At 45.8% G+C, this 18,385-nt stretch overlaps 1 protein-coding gene across 3 annotated transcripts in view; it reads left to right on the top strand.

Moving 5' to 3' along the window:
* The window catches only part of Abl1 (ABL proto-oncogene 1, non-receptor tyrosine kinase), a 118,519-nt gene that overhangs the window by 78,984 nt on the left and 21,150 nt on the right, over window positions 1-18,385 (top strand). For 2 of the 3 annotated variants that reach the window (XM_038336685.1, XM_038336686.1), the window contains exons 2-3: window positions 10,252-10,425; window positions 11,050-11,345. In XM_038336685.1, coding sequence (XP_038192613.1) covers window positions 10,252-10,425; window positions 11,050-11,345 — 470 coding nt within the window. Of the gene's footprint in view, window positions 1-7,841; window positions 7,985-10,251; window positions 10,426-11,049; window positions 11,346-18,385 lie in introns of those variants that run through there. The other variant, XM_038336687.1, reaches the window with a different exon arrangement.

Below are 18,385 nucleotides of genomic sequence, written 5' to 3' on the forward strand. Positions count from 1 at the left end.
GCTTCCCCACAGAGCTCTGCTGTGCTGTGCTGACCCCTTCTGAGAGTCTGGTTGGCCGAAGCTGTTGGTGTCCTTGGGACAGGCCAAGGAAGGAGCATCTTTGATATAAGGGTTCTGAGATTTTAATCTGGACCATTCATATCAACCCAAGCCAGGGACACAAGAAGCTTCCATGTTGTGTGATAGCTAGTGGCAGGGTCAATACCAAGTGCTCAGGTGTAGAGAGGGAGCAGTAACAATGCAATAGAACAAAGGCAGGAGGGAGGGTCAGTGGCAGATGGGAAGGCCTGGAGGATATTGCAGGCTGAGGGGTCTTCTAGGGCAGGGAGTGGTGTCTGTCAAGATCAGTCAGGGAGGTATAGAAAGATGGGAGAATATGGCTCCCCACCTAGACCCTGCAGGGCCTTGACACCTGCTTAAGAGAAGACTAAAGTTTCCATGGATAGGACTGACAGTGCATTTTCTGAGGTCCACGCAGGCTTAAGAGCAGTGTTCAATAAAAGCTGCCAATAGCCACCTACCTTGCAAGGCACAAGATGTTCTGAACATTGTCTGGATAACACTGTTAATTACTGGCCAGGTGGTGGTGGTGCACATTTTTAATCCCAGCACTAGGGAGGCAGAGGCACGTGGATATCTGTGAGTTCAAGACCAGCCTGATTTACAAGAGATAGTTCCAGGACAGGCTCCAAAGCTACAGAGAAACCCTGTCTCAGAAAAAAAAAAAAAAAAAAAAAGGGTAACTGACCAGTGAGTGACAGGCAGTATTGTGATTGGTCTTTCAGAAGGACCCTTATATTGTGGGAACTCTTTTACCCTTACATGGCTGGTAGATTAAAGGTGGGCAACTAGTGGGTCCTATGCCATACAGAAAAGAGAGGAAGTGCTGACATGGGCATGGGTGGTGGGTACCCTGAGAGGTTTTGGAAGCTGGTGGTGTCTAGAAGGCTGTCGAGGTGACTGAGTGCATAAAGTGCTTGCCAGGCAACTCCAATGACCTCAGTTCCACCCAGGAACTACATAAAAGTCAAAGGAGAGAGCCCTCTCCAAATCATATAATCATAAAAACTAAAAAAAATATTTTCAGCCATTTCCACAAAATTATTGCCTTCTTTAATAATAGATTAAGTTTTAAGCCAGGTGGTAGTGGCACACACCTTTAGTTCCGGCATTCAGGAGGCAGAAGCTGGCGGATGTCTGAGTTTAAGACCAGCCTGGCCTATAGAGTGAGTTCCAAGACAGTCAGAGATAGACAGGGAAGCCCTGTCTCAAAAAGCCAAACTAAAACAAAATACATCAGTAGATTTTTTTGTTTTGTTTTGTTTTTTGAGACAGGGTTTGGAGCTTTGTAGTTTTGGAGCCTTTCCTGGAACTCACTCTGTGGACCAGGCTGACCTCGAACTCACCTATCTCTGTCTCCCAAATGCTGGGACTTAAGGCATGCACCACCACTACCCGGCTAGATAAATTTTTAAAAATATTTTGTTTTTATTTTTTTCATGTGTATGCCACATGTGTGCAGATGCTCACAGAGACCAGAGAAGGTGTCAGATCTGAAGCTATAGTTACAGGCAGCTATGAGTCCCACCCCTGCCATGTGGGTGCTCGAAACCTAATTCAAGTCCTCTGCAAGAGCAGCAAGTACTCTTAACCACGGAGCCACCTCTCCATCCCCAGCAATAGATTCTTTGTGTTTATTTTGGATACGAGGATTATAGCTTCAGAAAGGCTAGTATTGGAGCTGTGTGACAAGGTCAGAGGCTCAGGGAGAATTCCATTTTGTTTGAATTGCCTGGGAAAGTTCATTATAATAGAAAGATTGCAGAGAAAATGTTTAAACCTTGGGGTGACTCAGCTTTTTTTTTTTTTTTTTTTTTTTTTTTTTTTGGTTTTTCGAGACAGGGTTTCTCTGTGGCTTTAGAGCCTGTCCTGGAACTAGCTCTTGTAGACCAGGCTGGTCTCGAACTCACAGAGATCCGCCTGCCTCTGCCTCCCGAGTGCTGGGATTAAAGGCGTGCGCCACCATCGCCCGGCCTCAGCTTTTTTTTTTTTTTTAAGGTTTTCTGTAGAAATCTATTTCATTTAGCACCTCTAATATCCAGAAGCAGGACAGCTGAAACTGTATTATTTTAGGAGAAAGCTGCAGAGTATGGTCTGGCCACTACATACACAGCCTCCAGGGGACTCTTCATGGTAGCTTTTGTGGTCTCTGGATCTCATTGGGCACCTCAAGCAGCCCTGTGCAGAAGTTGTTACTCTGGGAGACCGGGGACTAAAGGTTCCCATGACCTTGCAAGGGAAGATTGACCATCTTTGCTTTACTAGCCTCTAGCTGAAACCAGCCATTTTGCTTTAAGAACACAGGAAGCAGAAGACAATGCCAGCCTCCAGCAGAAGTCGGGCATCCACACATCACGGCTGCCTCAGTGACAGCGCTCCCTGGCGTCTCTTAGCTGAGGCATTCATAAAGAAGCATGCTTTTATTAAGATTGGGGTGACAGGCTGGCCTTGGACAAGCCCCTCTTTGTCAAGTGCTGCGTCTGTCTCCAGTCTCCTCTCCCAAGGAGACCCCATCAGTTCTGTCAGTGCATCCCAGAGACATGGCCCCCTCTTGGGTGTTTACTTTTACAGCTGTGCTAGTTCTCAGCAGCTGCTTCTTTCAAGGAGCAGCCCAGAGGCCACTGGATGGCTCTGCTGTTCTTCTCCACTCCAGCTCTTCTGCATTCATGACCTGGTGTTTCGGGTGCTGGGTGTCAGGGTAATGGAAAGGCTATGTTTAAACATGGTTTTATTTTTTAAATAATCTGAACTGTATGTGAAGGGTTACAAAAGGGATGGAGTTGCTTTCAGCTTTCGGCAAGTACACATTGTGGGAAATAATACTTTTCTTCCAAGTTCACATTAGGAAGAGAGTAGGAGGCAGTTACAGACTGACTTGAGAATATTCTGAGCATGACCTCATCAGCTGGAACAGAGAGAAGCTAAAAACACGAAGCCCTCTCCTTTGCAAAGGATCTGGTCTGTTTTACAGACCTGCGCATTGCGGAGATTCCTTGAGCCAGAGGAAGTCTCAAAGGGGCCACCAAGGGAATAAGGCTAAAGTGGCAGGATTTAAGTCCTTGGACTGAATGAGGAGACAGCACTGTGTGCTCAGGGACACATCTCTGCTCTGCCCCTCCCCCACTCCGAAGTGGCTCCCAAAGCCCAAGGTGAGGACAGCAGTGAGTGCTGTGCAGCTGGCTGCCCTGCACTCCACGGACCCTGGGTACTCATGCCAACAGGAAGGCAGGAACTTCCTAGGGATGTTTTTACTGGAGGTGAAGTTTCCCTTCCCCTTGGGACAGTGAAGTCTCCTGCCTCTGGAACTCAGGGGCCAGCATCCGCTCACAGTGGTCTAGACCAGATATGCCATATCCAAGAATCTTCTGTAAACATTTTTCTTCAGTGACTCACAACCCTGAAAAGAGATTTTTTTTTTTAACAATCTTTAACTTATACTTGAAAGACCCAAACCGTTTTCCTCGAGTACTGTCCAAACAAGAGAATCATGCACAGGCCCAGGGGGTTTTGTGGCATGGCTCCTATCATACTTCCTGACAATCCGATACCCTCCTAGTGGAGCCAAGGCTTTCTGGTAGCTTGGAGGTAGTTTTTGGATGGCACCAGTTCTTGGTGCTGCATCCGACTGATTAGCAACTCTTGCTGAGTGTCACTGATGGGCAGCAGCATGCTTACTAATTTACAGCAAGAGAACAAAATGGTCTTAAAGGGGACAACAGGCACATTTAAAGATCCATATCAAATGTATTTAAAGTGTGATTCAAAGGAACATAGCAGAAAGTGCTTGTGATGGGGAAGAAAATGAATCCTAGCACACACTGTTGTTTATCGTCCAAGGATTAACTTCCGCCAAAGAGGTCCTGAGACAACAGGAGAGGAGCACTTTGAGGCAGTCCTTTGAGTGAAGCTTTCGAGCTTGGTGGTGGTGACGGGGGTGGTTTCCTGACAGTGTGACTGGCAGAAAGTTAATGTCTTGAGAAACACAGATTTGAGTACATTCTGCAGTTTGGCCTTGTGAGCTGTGATCATTTTTATGGCTGACGAGCATAGTTGACTATGAAATGAAGAAAGTAACTTGGCATCAGTGCACCGTGAGTCAGTTTTGACATCAGCCTGGACTGGGAATTGGCTGGAAGGTTTTGTTGTTGAACTGAGGCCGCACTCGATGTCTCCATCCAGAGGCATGCATGAGCAATACTTCCCTTTGGGCTTTGGCTGTTAACTTGAGGACCAGGACTGGAAGGTGGGGGAGGGGATGGAATGAGGGCGTGGAGGCCGTCCTGTAGGATCAGGGGCAGCTGCAGGACAGTTTTCTCTTCTAACAAAGCCTTCACCTCCTACCTACCTCGTCAGCTTCTGTCCCAGCCTTGGGACAGACCCGCTTCACTCCTCACCTCTGGACAGAATCTGTGTCCTGCTTACTCCAGGTGTTTTTCCAGGCCACTTCCCCTAGTTATGTAACTGATCAAATCCAGATGCAACAGAATGTTTGATAGAAGAGGTCAAATGGCATTTGAGAAGAAAAGCACTTCTGTATGCATGACCCAGCATTCATTTCCTGTACAGGCCCAGCCTTCCAAAGCCTTGTGCTGCTGGCCCTGGGTTAGGGCATGCAGGGAAACACATAATGCTCTTTCAGGACAGTGGGAGGGCCCTCCCCAGAGCTGCTCGGTTTAAATTGTCTGTTATGTAAGCATCCCTGGCTTCTGTTTACATGTTATTCTAGTGTTGGGATTGGGAGCTGATTATAAAAATAACCTGGTCATTTTAACTAATGAGCCATAATATAGGAGAGAGTGTAAAGACAGCTGAAAAAATTATAATCCTCCCACAACCTTCTGTTAGCTGTTGCTTACATTTTGGTGTAGTTTCTTCTGGTTCTTCTTTAAATTTTTTGTAAAATTGGAATATTACTATACATGCTAGGATGTAATATAAAATTTTAATGAATGTGTTCTAAACATACTCCCAAGCCATTAGAGAGGTTTGGTTTTTTTAAAAAAATATTTATTTATTTATTTATTTATTATATATACAATAGTCTGTCTGTGTGTATGTCTTCAGGCCAGAAGAGGGCACCAGACCTCATTACAGATGGTTGTGAGCCCCCATGTGGTTGCCGGGAATTGAACTCAGGACCTTTGGAAGAGCAGGCAATGCTCTTAACCACTGAGCTATCTCTCGAGCCCCTTTGTTTTATTTTTTGCAAAAGTATTTTGTTTGTTTATTTGTGGTATTGAGGCTCAAACCCAGGGCGTACACTTTCTAGGATAGTGTTCTGCCACTGAGCCCTGTCTAAAACATTCTGCTGAGGGGGCTAGTAGCACAGGGAGGCAGGAGCAGGCAGATTTTTGTGAGTTTGAGGCCAGCCTAGTCTACAGAGTGAGTTCCAGAACAGCCTGGGTACACATAAAAACACTGTCTCAAAAAAACTGAGAAGAAAATAAAACACATTACAACATCCCAAGTGGCCTTTAAAGTATCCTGTTTTATGGATGGAGCATAGCCTGCCTTAACTTGATCAGTGGGTATTTTGAACCTTCCTTTTTTTTGTGCTATCTTTTAAAATTGGTGTACACAAGACATTGTTTGTAAATCTTAGAATAAATTGCCAAACATGTTGAGAGATTGTGAATCTGAGGCTGGTTTGTGTAACACCCAGCTTCACAGTGCATACCCTGCTGCAAGCACTGTAGAAGAACGCCAGTTGTCATGATGTCTCACCCACACTCCTGCTGGTGTCCAGAAGGGTCTGCCAGTGTGAAGAATTGGCATCTTTGACTTCTAGCAAGGCTTTACATACACACTTTCCATGTCTAATGATGATTTTAGTTTTCCACAAGTTGTTTGTTTATGGGTCTTGTTCACTTTTTTTTTCCACGGTGAAGATTTATCTTTTAGCCACTGTTGTTATGTAAGAATTCTTTTATGTTAAGAATCTTCTACTAGAGGCTGAACAGAGGCCTTCACAGTTTAGAGCACACGTTATGCTTGAAGAGGACCCCAGTTCAGTTTCTAGCACCCACGTCAGGTAGCTCACAACCACCTGTAACTCTAGCTCCAGAGGATCCAACACCTACTTCTGGCCCCCTTATGGCTTCCATGGGCTTCTCCATTCTCGTAAATACCGCAGCACACAAATATACATGCATTTACATAATTAAAAATAAAGATAATCGGGGCTGGAGAGATGACTCAATGGTTATTAAAAACACTGGTTGGGCTGGGTGGTGGTGGTGCACGCCTTTAATTCCAGCACTTGGGAGGCAGAGGCAGGCTCTGTGAGTTCGGGCCAGCCTGGTCTACAAGAGCTAGTTCCAGGAAAGGCTCCAAAGCTATAGTGAAACCCTGTCTCGGAAAACAAAAACAAACAAAACATTGGTTGGTCTTCTGGAGGACCCAGGTTCCCAGCACCCACAGGGAAGCTCACTGTTGTAAGGAACTGTCTATAAGTCCAGTTCCAGGGATCTGACACCTCACATAGACAGATGTGCAGGCAAAACACCAATACACATAAAAACAAACGAATGAATAAATAAAAATTAAATCTTACTTTTAAAAAAATCCGGGGCTGGAGAGATGGCTCAGAGGTTAAGAGCACTGGCTTCTCTTCCAGAGGTCCTGAGTTCAATTCCCAGCAACCACATGGTGTCTCACAACCATCTGTAATGGGGTCTGGTGCCTTTTAGCCTGCAGGCACATGCAGACAGAGCACTGTTTACATAATAAAATAATAAATCTTTTAAAAAAAATTTCTGCCAGACAGTTTACTTTTGTAAGCCACAGGAGCTCTTCTGCCAGGCATCACTTACCCAACCCACTGAGTTGGCAGTGCTCTGTGGTAGAACATGCTTTCCTGGACGCAGGTGCTGCTGGCTCCTGCCCGTGCTACTCCCCACCAAAGGCTGGTGGGGGTCCTTGCCAGCCTCTGTGTCTCAGACCATGTTTGAATGTAAAACTAACAAAATAGTATGGAAAGTAGCTTTTATGAAGTTAGAGTGAGCATTTCAGGAAAACTCATAAAGGCCAGAACTAAAAAGTTGCATGGAAAGAGGGAAGAAAACATGCAATGACCAGAATGGACCGTGTGCATTAGAAAGATTCTGCAGCGGGCCTTGGTCCTTGTCTCCAGGTAGGACTTAAAGGAGATGATTGTAGTCATAGCACTCAACTGCCAAGGACAGTCCTTGGTTGGGAATAGCAAGACACAGTAGGTGGGAGAAGGGTCACATGTTGATAAAAAGTGATTCTGGGGCTGGAGAGATGGCTCTGAGTCAAGGGCACTTGCTGTGAAAGCAAGAGGACCCGAGTTCAAGTCCTCATCACCTGTGGGAACTCCAGCGTTCAGGTGGCGGTGAATGGGTTCTTGGAGTTGCCTGCCAACTAGCCTAGACAAAATAGTGAACTTTCAGGCTCAAAAAATATATATGGAGAGCAATACAGGAAAACACCCAACATGTATCTCTGTCTCAGGCCTGTACCCAAAAATATCCATGTGAATGTATGGCACACAACAGTTCCAGGGTTTAAACTTTTTATGTTACTTCACTAAGATGAAGAATTTACATGTCATATATTAGTTAAAGTGGGTTTTTTTGCCAAAAGCAAAAATAAATCTCTCTTTAGCCAGTGTTTTTAGTCGGTTGGCAGTTAACCCCTGACCACATGGACACTTGGAGTGCTTGGTAAGCCTGAACAGAGGACAGGCCTGCTGGGATTTCTCTGTTCCCACAGCAAGGAGATGGCCACATGACCCGACCTCATCCTTGAAGTGATCTTTGCCCTCAGTGCATAAAATGAAATGACTGAGCATGGTGACAGTCATCAGAAGTGACGGTTTGTCCTGCAGGAAATGACTCTATCAGAGCTGAAACGGAAAGAACTGTGTTCCTTATGCTGACTTCTTGCAGACATCCTTTACATGGTTCAGTCCCCTCATTCTTTGAGACAGGGCCTCACTGTGCAGCACTGATTAGCCTGGCACTTACTAGATAGCCCAGGATGGCCTCAAACTCTCTCCATGACCTGGACTAGCCTTGAATTTAAGGCACTCTTCCTGCCTCAGGCCTCCCTAATGCTTGAACTATAGGTCCTTTTATATTTGGCTTTCTGGCATTTTGTGGTTACTATTTTAGGTGACTGCAATCAGATAGATCTCCAAGGTTGGTTTTACTGCCCAAAAGAAATGGTGTTTGTTAGCGCGGCAGTGTGTATGTGTATGGGGGTAGTACTCTAAATCCATATGGAGGCATGGTAATTGTTACCGCTTGTCTGTGGCTCATATGTAAGTCTTCTGCTCTTCTCAAGGCCAATCTCTTTCTCAAGTTTAATTTCTCAGTGTGATTTCACTTAAGTGGAGTTGGTGTTTCAACTCCTTAGCGCCCTTCACTGCCATGCGGAGTGTCCTGTGCTGTCGTGTATAGCGCCCTGCGCTGCCATGCCTTCTAGATAAGATTGCTCTTCTAAGACAAAGCCCTTCTGCAAATTGATATCACAAAGGTGACCTAGACAGTTGGAGTACAGTTCAATGGTAAAGAAGATAAAAGAACGGGAAGCTGTTTATGAGCAGTACCCATCTCTAGTGCCAGCAGTGTTGGTCAACTCCAGCTTCAGATGTGACAGACACAGAAGGGAGGCTTTCTTATTTTAGGACACAGAGACTGTTAGGGCCCTCACAGGTTAAAAAATGTGTGACGATGGCTATATCTGAGTGGGAGGAGGAGTGGGAAACCATAGGAAGGTGGAGAGAAACAGTCTCCTGTGGGGAAAAACTGAAACTGAAACAGCTGTCTCAGGGCAGAAGCAGAAGGGCAGTTTGAAGTAGAGGGTGGAGATCTCTCAGGCCAGCATTGAGAGGGATGGATGGAAATGCGTGGTTATTATCAACATTGATATATGGAAGTGTTTTAAGCTAGCTCTGGTAGCACAGGCCTACCACCCCAGCATCTGGGATGAATCAGGAATTTAAGGCCAGCCTAGATTACATGAAACCATGGCTCAAAAAGAAAAAGAAAAGTACTTTCAAGAATGTCTACTCTGTATGGTAGGCAATGGCAGACCGAAGAGATGGATTATGTCTATCTCTGAGTAAACTCATATTGAATTCATGAATTTTACCTGAATTAATGAATTTCACATTTATTTGGTGTGTATACGTGTGTGCATATGCCATGGCATGTGTATAGAGGCCAGAAAACAGCTTGCAGAAGTCATTTCTCGCTGGGCAGTGGTGGCACACACCTTTAATCCCAGCACTTGGGAGGCAGAGGCAAGTGGATCTCTGTGAGTTAGAGGCCAGCCTGGTCTACAAGATCTAGTTCCAGGAAAGTCTCCAAAGCTACAGAGAAACCCTGTCTCGAAAAAACAAACAAACAAAAAAAGAAGAAGTCATTTCTCTCTAACCATCACATGGGTCCTGGGAATCCAACTCAGATTGTCAGATTTGCAGTCATTGCTCTCCTGCTGAACTGTCTTGCATGCCTGAGTGAATGCATTTAAATCAACTGTTTGGGAACAGGAAAGCTGTAGTTTCTTTTCTGTTGCTGTGACAGAACACCATGAACAAGGCAACTCATAAAAAAATGTTTAATTTGGGGCTTAGGGTTTTAGAGGGTTAGCGTCCATGACCATCATGAGGGGGGCAGGGGGGCATGGCAGCAGGCAGGCAGGCATATGGCTGGAGCAGTAGCCAAGAGCTTGCATCCTGTTCTGTAAGTAGGCAGAGCTAACCTCAGATGAGAGGCCACACCTTCTAATCCTCCCCAAATAGTTCCATTAATGAGGACCAGACCAAGCATTCAGACATGTGAGCATGTGGGACCCATTTTTCCTCAAACTACTACAAGGAATCATCAGTTAGAATGAAAATACTTAGTGCCTTTCATAATACTTGGTAACGACAACTGAAATTTTTCATACATAGAATATATGGATGTAGCCAGGCAGTGGTGGCATACACCTTTAATCCCAGCACTCTGGAGGCAGAGGCTGGTGGGTCTCTGAGTTTGAGGCCAACCTGGTCTACAGAGTGAGTTCCAGGACAGCTAGGGCTACACATTGAAACCCAATTTATATATATATATATATATATATATATATATATATATATATATATATATATATATATATAAAAATTCAGCTCACGTCTCCCAAGTTCTCTTCCAGTCTCATTTGCCCTTTCTTGTCTTGCAGAAGCCCTGCAAAGACCAGTGGCATCAGACTTTGAGCCCCAGGGTCTCAGTGAAGCAGCTCGATGGAACTCCAAGGAAAACCTTCTTGCTGGGCCCAGTGAAAATGACCCCAACCTTTTTGTGGCGCTATACGATTTTGTGGCCAGTGGAGATAACACTCTCAGCATTACTAAAGGTAACGGGAAAACAGCAAGCAAGGGTGAGGGGGGTGGCTTGGCTGGCCTGCCCTAGCTCCCTGAGAGGACAGTTTTATAGTGTGGGGACAGAGATACCTCCAGAGCACAGTGCCCTCCCTTAGGAGGCTCCAAGGCAGCAGTCCTGTGCACATGTTCCTACAAAAGAGGACATATGGATCTCAGGCTGGAAACATGGGACTTTGGTATTGTTTTTATCACCAGGAAAAAGCATTTTTTTTTCCTTAAAACGTTTCCTTGCAATAGGAACAGAACTTTTTTTAAAATTTGTTTATTTATTATGTATATAATATTCTGTCTATGTGTATGCCTGCAGGCCAGAAGAGAGCACCAGACCTCATTACAGATGGTTGTGAGCCACCATGTGGTTGCTGGGAATTGAACTCGGGACCTTGGGAAGAGCAGGCAATGCTCTTAACCACTGAGCCATCTCTCCAGCCCCAGGAACAGAACTTTTGAGTAAACTTGAATAATCTTAGATGCCAAGGCAGAGTTATCTCCTGTGTACTCACAAGTAACAGGAAGATGAGATGTGCTAGAGAAAGATAGGAAAGAAGAAAGCCGATCATCCAAACTGATACGTCTGTTTGGTTCTTTTCTCTAAGGTGAAAAGCTCCGGGTCTTAGGTTATAATCACAATGGGGAATGGTGTGAAGCCCAAACGAAAAATGGCCAAGGATGGGTCCCAAGCAACTACATCACTCCTGTCAACAGCCTGGAGAAACATTCCTGGTATCATGGGCCTGTGTCCCGAAATGCTGCTGAGTATCTGCTGAGCAGTGGGATCAATGGCAGCTTCTTGGTGCGGGAGAGTGAGAGTAGTCCTGGCCAGAGGTCCATCTCCCTGAGATATGAAGGAAGGGTATACCACTACAGGATCAACACCGCTTCCGATGGCAAGGTGGGTAACCCCCTAACTAGGATCAGCAGTGATGGCTCCCTGGTCTTGGTATGTAGGATTCTCTGAAAAGCACAGGGATACTGTTGGGTCTGGGACGTAAGTTTGTTTTGCTTTTTTTTTTGTTTTGTTTTGTTTTGTTTTGTTTTGTTTTGTTTGTTTTGTTTTTTGAGAAAGGGTTTCTCTTTAACAGCCCTGGTTGTCCTGGAACTTACTTTTTGACCAGGATGGCCTCGAACTCACAGAGATCTGCCTGCTTCCTGAGTGCTGGAATTAAAGGTGTGTGTACCACCACCTCCCAGCCCTTTATGTAAATTCTCATAGTGATAATGATTGATCTCCAGTGAGAAAAATTCAATCAGTAGTCCCCTTATATGTAAAGCTGCAGGTCCCAGTAGCAGCACTTCCCTGGCCTTGACGCCCAGTGTTCTTCTTGTGGTAAAGTATGGATATAGGTGCAAAATAAATGCACCCAACTTTTAAGAAAGGTCACATCAAAGTAAACCAATTGGTCTCCAAGCACAAAGTGTGTTTTCTAATTTTGTTGTAACATATGTTATTTTGTGATCTTTGTATAAACATTGTTTCTTAAATGTCCACAAAGAAAAGAGAAATGTGGTTAGTACAGTTTTATCAGTGCTAGTGTCTTCTCCTTTAACCCTCACCTCTACCCCTGGATGGTGCTATATCATCTACACTCCTGTGTCAGTAAGAGGGGGGCTTAGAAGGACAAAGCTTCCAGCCCAAGATTTTCACATAGGGAATAATTGATGGCACCAGGCTGGGGTCCTCCTCTTCACAGCATCAGGTTTTGTCAGAAGACAGCATTAATTGGCAGGTAGCATAGTACAGATGGCATGTACTTCTGTCTTAGTCACTGTCCTATTGCTGTGAAGACACCAAGAGGCAACTCTTTTATAAAGGAAACTTTTAATTGGGGGCTTGCTTACAGGTTCAGAGGCTTAGTCTATTATCATTATGGTGGGGAGCACAGGGACAGGAAACATGGTGGCAGGTAGGCATGGTGCTGGAGAAATAGCTGAGCTACTATATCCTGATATATAGGCTGAGATAAAGAGGCTGAGATTTTGGTTTTTCAAGACAGGGTTTCTCTGTATAACAGTTCTAGATGTCCTGGATCTAGCTCTTGTAGACCAGGCAGCCTTGAACTCACAGAGATCCACCTGCCTCTGCCTCCCAAGTGCTGGGATTAAAGACTTGTGCCACCACTGCCCAGCTGGCATGGGCTTTTGAAATCTCAAAGCCTACCTCTAGTGACATACTTTCTCCAAAGAGCCATACCTCTTAATCCTTATAACCTTTCAAATAATATCACTCCTGGTGACAAAGCATTCAGATATATGAGCCTATGGGGACCATTTTTACTCAAATCATCACAGCATCTAAATTGTTTTTTGGGGGCGCTGGCTCCATGGTGTAGCACTTGCATGTGACCTTGGGTTCTTTATGCAGTGCTGCAATTCATATATTTTTTTGTTTTTAGAGATTGAGTTTCTCTGTGTAACTTTGGCTGTCCTAGAACCTACTCTGTAGACCAGGCTGGCCTTGAACTCATAGAGATCCACCTGCCTCTCAAGTGCTGGGATTAAAGGCATGCACCACCACCATCTGGCTAACGTATATACATTTTTGTGCATGCACTCACACATTTTGTTTTTGAAAGAAGATCTTGTTATGTAGTGCTGGCTTGCCTGGATATCACTATGTAGCCCAGGCTGGCTTTAAACTTTTGGCCACACTCCTGCCTCTGAAGTCCTGACTGCTGGGATTAAGTGTGCGCTGCCACACACAGCTTTGTTTCATATTAGTATGTAATGAATGTTCATGATTTCAAATGACAAACTAATTACAATAAAAAACTGTCTTGTCAGCCTGTTTAGACTTACCTAGTATATCCGACCTCATGCAGCGGAGACAGGTGGTGCCTGCATACTGATGCTCCTTCCTTTCCAAGGTGTTTTGAAGAGCTTCACAGTGGCTCATGTAGCCCTGCTTCTGTCAGTGTCCTGTAGTGGTCACACTGTAATCCAGCACTTGGGAAGACAAGGCAAGAAGATTGCTTAGTTTGAAGCCAGACATCATGACAGTGAACTGCAGTGTAAAACTATAGCCAAAAAAAAAAAAAATCAAAACAGCGATTTTATTTTTTGTTCGTTTTTTTTTTTGTTGTTGTTGTTGTTGTTTTGTTTTGTTTTTTGAGACGGGGTTTCTTTTTATAGCCGTGGCTGACCTAAAACTAGCTCTATAGACCAGGCTAGCCTTGAACTCACAGAGATTTACCTGTCTCCCAAGTGCTGGGATTAAAGGTGTGCACCACCACCTCTGGCACAAAAAAATTTCTGACTGTGATCTCCTACATTTGTTTCTACGCACTCGAGTATAAACATCGGTAAGACAGTGGCTGGAACTAATCATGGGTTGTACATTCTTTAAAGGTAATGTCTATGTTGCCAAGCCTCCCTCTGCAGCACTCGTTCCAGTCTGCGATCTCTGGTTTAAGTCTCCAGACTTACCAGAGTAAGCACTTACCAGCTACCAGCTCTCACTAGACTATACGCCGTCCTTGTTACTGATTGTTGAAGAAGGTGACCTTCCCAGATTCAGTACACATGTCACGCTTATTCCATGTATTAAGTTTGTCTTTCTCCTGCTTAGAGAAGTATGTGTGCCACCCTTACAGGTGTAGAGAGGCCTATGATCCCTCAACTCTCCTTGAGGATTTTAGCCTGACACTTTGAATAGTTAGCTGCATCTTTGTTCTTTGAATCTGTATCTGATGGGCCAGCACCCTTGTCATCTTTAGCATTTTCCTGGCTGGCTCACACATTCATTTGTAGCATGTGACCATGTGTACTCTCCCTCCTAGAACTTGCTATGTGGACCAGGCTGCCCCACCGCTGCCTCCAGAGGACAGGGATTAAGGTCATGCATCACCACACTGGTCTATACGCCCCTGATTTCCTTCTTTTTGAGTGTTCATGTTCTCTTGTGTGTCTCTGAAGGCCTCTAGTGCAGCACTGTGGTTTATGTACAGGGTTAGACTGTTGGGATGTTTTAACTCCTTTTCTCAACACTGAACAGATGCCTGACCACAAGCAATTTATGGGAGGAAAGGTTTGTTTATTTGAGTAGTCTTGGTGGGGTAAGTGTGACAGGTGCTGCTGCTTGCTCACACCCCAGGAGATCTAGAAGCAGAACTCCCACCCCTCCCTTTTTCCCAAACAGGGTTTTTCTATGTAGCCTTGGCTGTCCTGAAACTCTGTAGACCAGGCTGGCCTCAAACTCAGAGATCTGCAGGCATGTGCCACTGCCACCTGACTTCTCCATCCCTGTATATTCAGTCCAGGACACCAGCCCATAGGATGTGCTGCCCCCATCTGTTGGGGATGATCTTCCCTATCCAATCCACTTTGGAAACTCCTTCCCACGCTGTGAGTGCCTTTGGAATTTCCTCATTTAGGCAGGCTAGCCATACAGCTTGCAGTTGGAGCCAGGCTGCCTCAGACATGTAGTGGTAGAGCTAGATCTTTCCACTCTGGAGCAGACTCCAGAGTAGCGGTTCTTTAAAAGAGCCTGCAGGCTGCAGAGTACCTTTTCCCTAGGAGGTGGGTTTCTGGAGATGACAGTTTGCTCTCCTCTGTTTTCTTTTTGTGGAGCAAGCCAAGCTGCTTCAGGATGACCACTGAGGTCCACACTGAGCAAGACCATGCTGTCTTGTCCCCAGAGTCCTTTCTTTAATCAGCAGCCCCAGAACAGTTTGGACAGGTGTTTGAGGGACAACTCATTAGCTTCAGCTTAGTCTAAGTTCTGCTTAGAGTGGAGAAGAGTTTAAAGTCCCCTCTGTAAATCTGGTATGTGCTAGAGTATACAGGCCACTCCCATGACTGGCAGCTCATCTGCTCCTCCATGGAAGAGGTTCTCCTATCAGCTGTCCAGGCGTCTGGAGACTTTGGAGGCTTCTCAGCCCTTGACGAGGCGTTTATCTACAGAAGTTCACATTCAAGGAAGCATTATTGGGTGGAATCATGTCCCCAGAGTGAGAGACAGGCGTCAGGATGGGGAGGTACCACAGCCCTGGCAGGACAGTGGGGCTCAATACTGAAGAATGCTTCCCACATAGCAGGGCTTTGATGCAATCCTCTTTGATTACTAAAGGAAACATTTCAGAATGCTGGGAGGGGCAGACTGGGGCTGATAAAGATTATATTTTATTTCCAAATCAGCCAGTCAGTCACCAACCAGATACAGAATATTCTTCTGTAGGGCCCAAACATCTGACTTCCTCCTGACTCCTGTTTACCTCTCTGTGCTCTTGTGTTTTCTGAGCTTCTCTTGCTTTTTGTTCTTACTCCTGCAAGCCACAGCTGTGCATTCCCACAGTTCCCAAGACCCTGAAGCCTTCCCTCTTCCAGAAGTGACAAGCTCAAGTTGATAGAAGTGGAACCTAGGCAGGAAATGTTGGCCCCAGGACTTCCGGATTATCTGGGCTTTGCCTTCCCTGGGACCAAGTGGTGGTGCGAGCATTCTTGGAGGAGCCTGCTAACTACTACCTTCCTTCCAGAGGAACTGCTACAGGGTGGGAACTTGAGGACTTTCTGTGAGCAGCTCTGAAGAGCCAGCCTGTCTCAATTCTAAAGCACAGTGACATTGCCCTGTACCCTGGCACCTGGGAGTGTCTCATGAACACTCAGGAAGAGGCAGACTTCTGCCTGAGCTTGCTGTATGTTTGTAGGGCGGCACAGCACAGACCAGTCACTCAGCACTAGCTTCACCTGCTTCTCTGAATGCACCCCAAATTCCAAATGCTCGTCCCGATCATCGCCAGAGTTCTCAAAAACTAGAGCATTCAAAAGGCAACTGCCAGTGTGGGCGGTGTGACTCGGAACGTGGCTGGCAATGTTGGTGTGTAAATTTTAGGTTGGAAAATGAACTTAGTCACGGCTTTCTGAGGAATGGTAGAAGCTGGGATCTCCCCAAACCCTACAGAGTGTACTATGTCTGTGGCTGGCATGAGGAGAGGGCTGTGGGCCGTGAGGGTACCGAGCCAATGGTAGGCTGCTGTGATGCCACCCCACTCACTGCACTCACTGTGTCCCCAGAGCTGTTGACAGGCTCGCCTCAGTGCTATGAGGTGAAAGGGGGCCCTGCTGCTCAGATGTCCCTTCTCACAGACAGCAGTTGTCACACAAGGAGCGAGGGGTATGTCTAGACAAATCTTGCTTGTCTTGCACTTTTATTTTAGTAGACTTATAGATACATATTTGGCCTGCCTAAGTCTAAAATTTGTGTTATGTCCTCAACAAGCAGAAAAGGGAACATAGATCTGCTACTGAACCCTTGTGATTATCTCCCTTTAAAGTTTTAATGATCTAATATTAATACTATAAACTACAAAAATAATCGTGTCTGCATTTTACTGCCATAATGAAATAACCTGAAGCAGCTAATTCACAGAGGACAGTTTTATTTAGCTCTTGGTGTGGAACACTGTACATTGAAGCAGCATGGTACAGACTGGTAATGGCCCCTGGCACAGTGGCAGTGAATTGGTGGAGTAGTAAGTCCACTGAATGCATGCAGGAACAGACTTTTCAACTGAGAGGGAGGAGGGGCCAGGCTGGCTCCTTCTTAAGCACTGTCTGAGGGCTCTGGCGCAGGAGAGCTCTGGGCCCCCAACAAGACCTTATGCACCTCCTCTGAGACCACACTTCCCCACCTCACCGTCCAAGGGAATGAATGTTCATATCATGGTGACAGTGGTGCTCAGTATACCCAGCTGCCAAAGGCCTTGTGCCTTCTGTGTATGTCTTACTCCCTCCCCCCACACTATTCATATGTCACAGCTGTAGTCACTCCTGACCCTTTCTTTCTGTGCACGCCTCACCAAGTATCAGTACTGTCTCGGTCCAACCTCTCCTGCCCACCTTGAGTTTGCTGTCGGGGCAAGTCAGGGTGCTCCGTTATACGCCTGGGGTCCAACTGTTCCATGTAGATGTGAGCATGGGGCAGTTCCTTCCCACAGCACTGCAGCAGGAGACAAAGGTGGCTGCACCTCCCGCTGTGTGCTTTCTGCCAGTGTCCACATGAGAACTCTGCAGAGTGTTCCTGGCAGGCCCTCTGTGCTGTGGCTCTCAGAAAAGCCCCAAAGCACCCCTTTTCAAGAGTCTTCCTGTGTTCCCATCTTGGTAAAGGCTGTGCTGTCTTCTGGCCTACAAGGTGCTGATAGAAACAGCCTCCCCAGTCAAGCTGCCAGCAATACAAGTCTTGGTGTCCGGTGCCTTACAGCAAGTCCCAATCAAGCAGACAGCGTGAGGAGACACTTGCTTCGTTATCAGTTCCCACCCTCTGACCACTGTTTACTTTAACGTTTATGGTTATAAATTAAATTCTTTTTCCCAGTCAGCAAGTTCATAAGTTCTGCTGTTCATTCATCAGCAAGGACTTAAGTACCTATTTTGGAGTAGTTTCTTGTCATGGGAACAACAGGATGGAAAAGATGGCCCAGGCTGTGCTCCCTTGCTTGGAGCTTAGGTTCAGTTGGGTGGAGACAGAGCTGTCAGCTAACAATGCCCTCCGCCCTGGTGGTGACTTCAGATTGGGCAGTCAGGGAAAACACTTCAATTGGAGGGTAGGGACTAGAGAGATGACTCTTCAGGATTAAGAGCACCGACTGCTGCTCTTCCAAATGTTCCCAGTTCCGTTGCCAGCACCCACACAGTGGCTTACAACCATTCTCTTATATAATTCTGGTTTCAGGGAGTTTGATGCCTTATTCTGGCCTCTAAGAGAGAGCACCAGGCGTGCATGGTGCACATATATACATACAAGCAACTACCTATACACATAAAACAAAAATAATAAAGAAAAAATAATTAAAAGTAATACATTGTTGGCTTGAGGCCAGCCGGGTCTGCAGAGCAAGTTCCAGGATAGCCAGAACTATACAGAGAAATCCTGCCTCGACACAAAGCAGAGTAATGCATTGGAGGATAAAGGGGAGGGGGGTGCTGAAGATCAGCAGA

This window comes from Arvicola amphibius, chromosome 7 (assembly GCF_903992535.2).
Source record: "Arvicola amphibius chromosome 7, mArvAmp1.2, whole genome shotgun sequence".
In the NCBI taxonomy this organism is placed as follows: domain Eukaryota; kingdom Metazoa; phylum Chordata; class Mammalia; order Rodentia; family Cricetidae; genus Arvicola; species Arvicola amphibius.